General features: G+C 32.7%; 1 protein-coding gene across 1 annotated transcript in view; it reads right to left on the bottom strand.

The window, feature by feature from the left end:
• Positions 1–6,911: 6,911 nt before the first annotated feature.
• The window catches only part of LOC137633759 (uncharacterized), a 7,811-nt gene continuing 6,110 nt past the window's right edge, over positions 6,912–8,612 (bottom strand). The window contains exons 2-4 of the mRNA XM_068366005.1: positions 8,170–8,612; positions 7,494–7,636; positions 6,912–6,931 (exon numbers count right to left, since the gene is read on the bottom strand). The exon at positions 8,170–8,612 is cut by the window's right edge and continues 1,975 nt beyond it. Coding sequence (XP_068222106.1) covers positions 6,912–6,931; positions 7,494–7,636; positions 8,170–8,612 — 606 coding nt within the window. The remainder of the gene's footprint in view (positions 6,932–7,493; positions 7,637–8,169) is intronic.

Genomic DNA, 8,612 nt, shown 5'->3' with positions numbered 1-8,612 from the left:
CTGTCTCAACAGAGTTTTTGCATTCATTTTATTCATCCTGAAGAGATTTAAATGTCCCAGATGCTGTCTCTACAGAGTTTTTGCATCATTTTATTCATCTGGAAGAGATTTAAATGTCCCAGATGCTGTCTCTACAGAGTTTTTGCATCCATTTTATTCATCTGGAAGAGATTTAAATGTCCCAGATGCTGTCTCAACAGAGTTTTTGCATTCATTTTATTCATCTGGAAGAGATTTAAATGTCCCAGATGCTGTCTCAACAGAGTTTTTGCATTCATTTTATTCATCCTGAAGAGATTTAAATGTCCCAGATGCTGTCTCTACAGAGTTTTTGCATTCATTTTATTCATCTGGAAGAGATTTAAATGTCCCAGATGCTGTCTCTACAGAGTTTTTGCATCCATTTTATTCATCTGGAAGAGATTTAAATGTCCCAGATGCTGTCTCAACAGAGTTTTTGCATTCATTTTATTCATCCTGAAGAGATTTAAATGTCCCAGATGCTGTCTCAACAGAGTTTTTGCATTCATTTTATTCATCCTGAAGAGATTTAAATGTCCCAGATGCTGTCTCAACAGTGTTTTTGCATTCATTTTATTCATCCTGAAGAGATTTAAATGTCCCAGATGCTGTCTCAACAGAGTTTTTGCATTCATTTTATTCATCTGGAAGAGATTTAAATGTCCCAGATGCTGTCTCAACAGAGTTTTTGCATCCATTTTATTCATCTGGAAGAGATTTAAATGTCCCAGATGCTGTCTCAACAGAGTTTTTGCATTCATTTTATTCATCTGGAAGAGATTTAAATGTCCCAGATGCTGTCTCAACAGAGTTTTTGCATTCATTTTATTCATCTGGAAGAGATTTAAATGTCCCAGATGCTGTCTCAACAGAGTTTTTGCATTCATTTTATTCATCTGGAAGAGATTTAAATGTCCCAGATGCTGTCTCAATAGAGTTTTTGCATCCATTTTATTCATCTGGAAGAGATTTAAATGTCCCAGATGCTGTCTCAACAGAGTTTTTGCATTCATTTTATTCATCTGGAAGAGATTTAAATGTCCCAGATGCTGTCTCAACAGAGTTTTTGCATCCATTTTATTCATCTGGAAGAGATTTAAATGTCCCAGATGCTGTCTCAACAGAGTTTTTGCATTCATTTTATTCATCTGGAAGAGATTTAAATGTCCCAGATGCTGTCTCAACAGAGTTTTTGCATCCATTTTATTCATCTGGAAGAGATTTAAATGTCCCAGATGCTGTCTAAATAGAGTTTTTGCATTCATTTTATTCATCTGGAAGAGATTTAAATGTCCCAGATGCTCTGTCAAAGAGTTTTTGCATTCATTTTATTCATCTGGAAGAGATTTAAATGTCCCAGATGCTGTCTCAACAGAGTTTTTGCATCCATTTTATTCATCTGGAAGAGATTTAAATGTCCCAGATGCAGTCTCAAATAGAGTTTTTGCATTCATTTTATTCATCTGGAAGGGATTTAAATGTCCCAGATGCAGTCTCAATAGAGTTTTTGCATCCATTTTATTCATCTGGAAGAGATTTAAATGTCCCAGATGCAGTCTCAATAGAGTTTTTGCATCCATTTTATTCATCTGGAAGAGATTTAAATGTCCCAGATGCTGTCTCAATAGAGTTTTTGCATCCATTTTATTCATCTGGAAGAGATTTAAATGTCCCAGATGCTGTCTCAACAGAGTTTTTGCATTCATTTTATTCATCTGGAAGAGATTTAAATGTCCCAGATGCTGTCTCAATAGAGTTTTTGCATCCATTTTATTCATCTGGAAGAGATTTAAATGTCCCAGATGCTGTCTCAACAGAGTTTTTGCATTCATTTTATTCATCTGGAAGAGATTTAAATGTCCCAGATGCTGTCTCAACAGAGTTTTTGCATTCATTTTATTCATCTGGAAGAGATTTAGGCTAAATGTCCCAGATGCAGTCTCAATAGAGTTTTTGCATCCATTTTATTCATCTGGAAGAGATTTAAATGTCCCAGATGCTGTCTCAACAGAGTTTTTGCATTCATTTTATTTGCAAGGACGGACTCGCTGAGTGTAGGGAGATGTCCGAATAATGACATTTCTCTATAATGCTGATGCAAGCACCACTATTGAAGAGGGAGTAATTCCCGAAGAGAAGCTCGTCACTTAATCATTTCCCTGTAAACCTACAATAAACATACAAAATTAATTACTTTGGAAAACAAAATTGTCAAATGTCTCTTACAAAATCGTCAATACTAAATTAGTGATACGAATGCAATGCCTTAAAACCATTATAAGTAGGTACCTTTTATAATTATTATCTAAAAATAATAGTAGATTGCCTGAAACACCAGAAAAAAATTTTCTCTTCTATTTGAGAAAACTAATCAACTTAAAGACAGCAGAGAAAAAGAAAACTTCAAGCTACACTTACTGATAATTACTCCTGTGTTCCTCCCTCCTATTCCTTCGGTTTTTCTGTCTGCTTGAAAATAAGAGAGACACACCTGACTTAATCTACTTTTGTTTGTTTCATGTTGATATAGAAGAAATCATTACCTTTTATAAAGTCAAAATTTATATTTCATTGTGTGAAAGAATGAAAGTATTCGAAAATAAGTCTAAATGTATAAATTATTTAAAAATTTATATTCAACATGAAGAATGAAAATTAATATTAACGTTACTTTTCATTCAATTTATTAGAAATAGTAACTTAAATATTACCCTTTCTATTCCTTTAATTAGGAGCAGTAACTACAAATCTTAAATTTTCATTCCATTGATTAAAATAAGTAACTCCTTATCATACCCATTTCATACAATTTATTAAGAACAGTAACTCAAAATTCTTACCCTGATAATCCTACCTCATATTATTATTCTCTTCTCCAATGTCAGCTTCAGTTCTGTGTTTCTTCACTTTCTGATAAGAATTTGACTTCATGGGTCTGACGGACGCTGGCCTAACATATCAGCTTCTCTTGAGTCCAACAAATGAGGAACTGTATCTCTCTGCATCAGTCAGTCAGTCAGTCTTCTGTTCTATCAGTTCATCTGATCTGCAATAGGAAACAGCATCAACATATGAGGCCATTACAAAGTTCAAGCGTTTTGCAAAAGATAAAATCTCTGCAATAAAAAGCTTAGTGTGATAATCCTTTACTTTGATCCTTTATTATAAAAGTAAATTGATTAACTATAATAATATGATTGTTTGGCAGCAAAACTGGTCCATTTTAACATGTACGTCCAAAGAAAAAATTATACTTTTTGATAAGTTTACTTTAATGTTCAAACTAATCAAATACAGAACAAGAGATTTCACAAAGAACTCACCTGTCTGAAAAGTTATAAGATCACTTTTTCTCTTTTCTTTTTTGTTGCATGATATAAGTCCTTTGAAGGACTTAGGTAGGATTGTTGTCTTCATTCCCCTCTATAGAGAGAGAGAGAGAGAGAGAGAGAGAGAGAGAGAGAGAGAGAGAGAGAGAGAGAGAGAGAGAGAGACTTCTTACTAAAGAGCTTATGCTTCACAGACTTGAACTCTTTTAGTGACATTTCAGAAGACATTATCAATGTAGGCTAATATTGAAAAATATAATGTTAAAGGTGATGAAAACCACATTTGTTTCATTCAGAGATTTATTTTTGATGATTTCCACTGTTACTTATTACTTACCATCGCCTCTACTATCATCAACAAGACTTGATTGTCATGAATAGATGTTAGACAATTTTTAAGGTAAATCTTAGTACATTCAAGTCTTGCAGGATTTTACTAAGAATATGCCAAGATATAATTCATACACTACTTTGTCAATTCAAAAAGAAAAAAAAAGTTGCATTGAAATGATTAAACAAAAGCAAAGTTCTGAGAATAGATATAAGTGAATAGAACAAACAGGAGAATGAATATAACAATAAACATAATAATAAAAGTTTCCTGGAAATATGTTTTTATGAAATGAAGATAAAATTTCCCTAACATTTGTTATTGTCAAGTAGATGTCCGAGACATGATTAAACAAACACAAACACACCCACACACACACACCCACATACACACACACATGCATATATATATATATATATATATATATATATATATATATATATATATATATATATATATATATATATATATATAATAATAGTAATGATACTACTAATAATAATAATAATAATAACAATAATAATAATAATAATAATAATGATAATCATTATATCAGCAAAAGCCATGTACAGAATTACAATAGAGGTACAGTGATCTTACATTTATGACATCAGTAAGAAAGATAAGATATGCAATATTATCGGTGATACAAAACAAACATCAATTAGCAGGTTGATCCCAGAGTTCTAAGGTCTGGGTAATAAAATCATAGTAGCATTATTGCTTAATAATAATGATGATAACAGCAGGATTTCACTCAAAAAAAAAAAGTTGCCTTGAAATGATTACACAAAAACAATGTTCTGAGAATAGATATAAGTGAATAGAACAAACAGGAGAATGAATATAACAATAAACATAATAAAAGTGTCAAAAATATTAGGTTTTTATGAAAAGACACACACACACACACACACACACACATATATATATATATATATATATATATATATATATATATATATATATATATATATATATATATATATAAATTACAATGACCTTTATAATCTGGAAGTGATCTATATATATCTACTAACCACTAGGAAAAAAAGATAGTCAAACATGAATCAAGGATATCTATTGCAACCAATATGAATTAGATTTTGGAAGCTGTGACAATTGCTTGAAGAACTTCTTTTTGTTCCTTTTTGTCCTACATTTCTTCTATTTTTCTTCATAATAACCTGTCGAATAATAATAATAATAATAATAATAATAATAATAATAATAATAATAATAATAATAATAATAATAATAATAAAGAAGGAAGAAGGAAGAAGACCACACCATTAAGAAATAATCTTTGGATAAACTCAGTGAATAAACGAAAAAAATCTAAAAAGAAAAAAACATAGGGGAAGATTATTCTATTCAATATTTAATGAAGTGATAATGATAATAAAGGAAAGACAGAAGATGGATATGAGGAGATAAATATAGGGAATATGAAATAATGAGATGCAAACACACATGATTGATGATTCTGATCAAATGATAACGATCTGAATTATAAAAGATAACAGGAGATAATAATGAGATGGAAATTGCTATATATATATATATATATATATATAGCTATATATATATATCTCTCTCTCTCTCTCTCTCTCTCTCTCTCTCTCTCTCTCTCTCTCTCTCTCTCTCTCTTCTCTCTCTCTCTGTATATATATTTATATATATATATATATATATATATATATATATATATATATATATATATATATATATATATGTATATATATATATATATATATATATACTATATATATATATATATATATATATTATATATATATATATTTATATATATATATGTCTTCTTAAAAATAATAACTAGTATTGAAAAAGAAATATGAATTTTGAAACTAGGCCTATAGTGACTACAGTTTATTTATCCTAACTCATCACCTGCTGCCGAAAGGTTTGGAACGTCAGTGGAAGAGAGAGAGAGAGAGAGAGAGAGAGAGAGAGAGAGAGAGAGAGAGAGAGAGAGATCGCACAACACATATGAAGAAGAAGTATAAAAAGAAGAAGCAAACTCACCAATAAACACCAATTCTACATCCGGTGGATTCCTTTGCCTTAAGATCCATCTCTCTGACGAAGGCTTCGTCATTTGGTCGTTCTTCTTTTGGGAACCGGAGGTAGCTTCTCACCCTGACTCCCTTCAAGGAGGCGAGGAGTCTGAGGATGACCTCAGGGCTCCTCGTCCTCCCCAGGGAACACAGAGGAAACCAGATTGACCAGAACGATCTGTTGGGAAGAAGAAAGAAAGGAAGAAAATGGGATGAAATGGAAGGAAATGAAAAGAAGAAGAAAGGAAATGATGTCACCCACATTTATTCATTATTTTATGCTTTTATTGTTATCTTGTTTTGTTAAGATGGATATTTGCATTCAGACATATACACACACACGCACAAACACGTATACGTACACACACACACACACACGCAAGTGGACCAACACAGCATTGCAATTGTTTATATATACTTATATTTCATGACCCAAAATATCATGTAAATTTTGAATAAAAGTAAATACTTAAATTGATAATACTTTTTATTACATTTTTCATTATTGATGTTAATTTATATATTTATGATCAGTTTACTTAATGCTCAAAGAAAATAGACTTATGTTCTTTCCAAAAATAGATGTGGATGTATGTAGGCCTATTGAGAGTACCCTTTCACACACATACAAACACACACACACACACTCTCTTAAGGGATGATGTCTCCTCACCTCCTTGCATCCTGTGGTTGCAATGTCCGAAGGATGTCCCCAACCTTCTCGATGTCTTCTTCCTTGACGTCCTCGACAAAGACAAAGACACCTGGATCATCCTCCAAGAAAGGGATGGGGCGACTGACGCTGAAGCGAATATCTGAAAGAGAAAGAAGAAGAAGAAGAAGAAGAAGAACGTTGAGAAAAATGATAATCAAAACTGAACATATTTCTTTCTTAAGATTCTAAAGGAAAAGATCAAATGGGAATAATAATAACAACGAATTTAGAGGCAAAAGAACTAAACACAGTAGAGCAATATGTCTGCCATAGTCTCTTTGAGGTTGCGTTAATGTGTGTGCGTTTGCGTGTGTGCGTTTGCGTGTGCGTGCAGGAGTTAGTGTGTGTGTGTGTGTGTGTGTGTGTGTGTGTGTGCACGTGAGCATTGTAGCGGGTCACATAAGGTATGTCATTAGTCTCCTCATGAAACCCTCACATTATGCACTGTCTAAATCACCTAAGCCAATAAAAACTCAGTTTCATTCTATTGTCAAAATCTCATTGACCAAAAGAAACGTTTTCACATTCCTTTTGCTGATTGGTTCTCCCGTTCGGATAACTCCGCCCACATCCTTGTAGAGAACCAATCAGCGAAGGAAGGAGGCGGAGTCAGGAGGAGCAGCGTTTGACTATGACTGGTGCCGATATTTGTTTCCTATTCATTACAATCACGATCACTATTATTCCTTTCCATCACTATTAACTAAATCAACGCCATTAAAATGAGACATTTCCTTTTAATATATGGAAGGAAAGAAATTAAAACTTAACATTGAAAGCTTTTATATGAAATTAAAATCAGATTAAAACAAAATTTTCCTTTTTGTGAAAAAAACCACCTGATTTAGACCTCTGAATATAATGTTCTACATCTATACAGTAATAATGATAATGATAATGATGTTAACAATGATATTGATAATGATAACAACGATATTAACAATGAATGACAGGATGAGGGAAAGGAGGCGAGGTATTATAATGTCACTCAGAGGAAAAAAAACAGAGAAAATTCTTACCTAAAATACCAATCTCTTTTGTCTTTTCCAAAGATCGACAGAAGACGTCGAGACTGGGTTGGTCCAGAAGCCTCACTTGAAGGTCCCTAATATTTGGAGGGATTTGGAACGTTGGGTCCCAGATGCCTCTGTATTCCTTACAACTGTTCCAAAGAGAAGAAAAGAAAAGAAAGAAATTGTTATTGGATTTGATTGGGAATTTTATTATCAATTTGATGATGATGATGATGTTGATGATGATGATGATGTTGATAATGATGATGATGACGACGAAAACAAAAAGTTAAAAAGATTAATTTCGTAGAATATGGAAATTAATATAAACGAAATATTAGAAATAAAAATCGGGACTTTTTGATGTTTAGCCGACTTATTATGAGTCTAATTGTGACAATGATGATAATGATGTTACTGACAATATAAAATATATTGTTTACAAGACTCAAGATGATTGTTATACTAAAGTTATGAGTTCTCTCTCTCTCGCTCTCTCTCTCTCTCTCTCTCTCTCTCTCTCTCTCTCTCTCTCTCTCTCTCTTTATTAGTAGGCCTATATATGTGTGCATGTGCATATGTTTGTATATATGATCATATACCAGTGTATTGTTATAAAGATATTTTATTATTATATGTATCTTGCAATATTAAAAATAACTGTGAAGTAATAATAACTTACTCATTTGTGAGTAGATTCTTGATTGACTCTCTCTCTTCTACGGTCGGCTCTGAATCTCTGTCGATATGTTTAAATAGACGTATGTCTGATGGGTTGATATGATGCCGGTAGAGTTGCCTTTGCAGTTCAACTAACCCATCAGTGTCAATAAGTTCTATTCTGATTTCAATTCTCTCTCTGTTTGGGAGAGGGGGATCTGTGGCTCTAAGGAGGGCAATGTAGGCATCAATTGTATGATCTTCAATTCTGGTGTCCTCATCAAACAACTCGAACCTCTGTGCTATCCATCTTGCAGAAGAATGATCACATTTGATATTCTTCAAGACTCTTAGCACAGAGTCTTTGTCGTTCACTCCCGACCTTACTAGGAGTTCCAGTGCCTCAATCTTGGCATCATCTGACACCTTCATCTCGTCTCCGTCACCCACATGGAATAGGCTGAT

This window comes from Palaemon carinicauda, chromosome 43, assembly GCF_036898095.1.
Source record: "Palaemon carinicauda isolate YSFRI2023 chromosome 43, ASM3689809v2, whole genome shotgun sequence".
Classification (NCBI taxonomy): Eukaryota; Metazoa; Arthropoda; class Malacostraca; order Decapoda; family Palaemonidae; genus Palaemon; species Palaemon carinicauda.
This window is presented reverse-complemented; position numbering and strand designations above follow the sequence as displayed.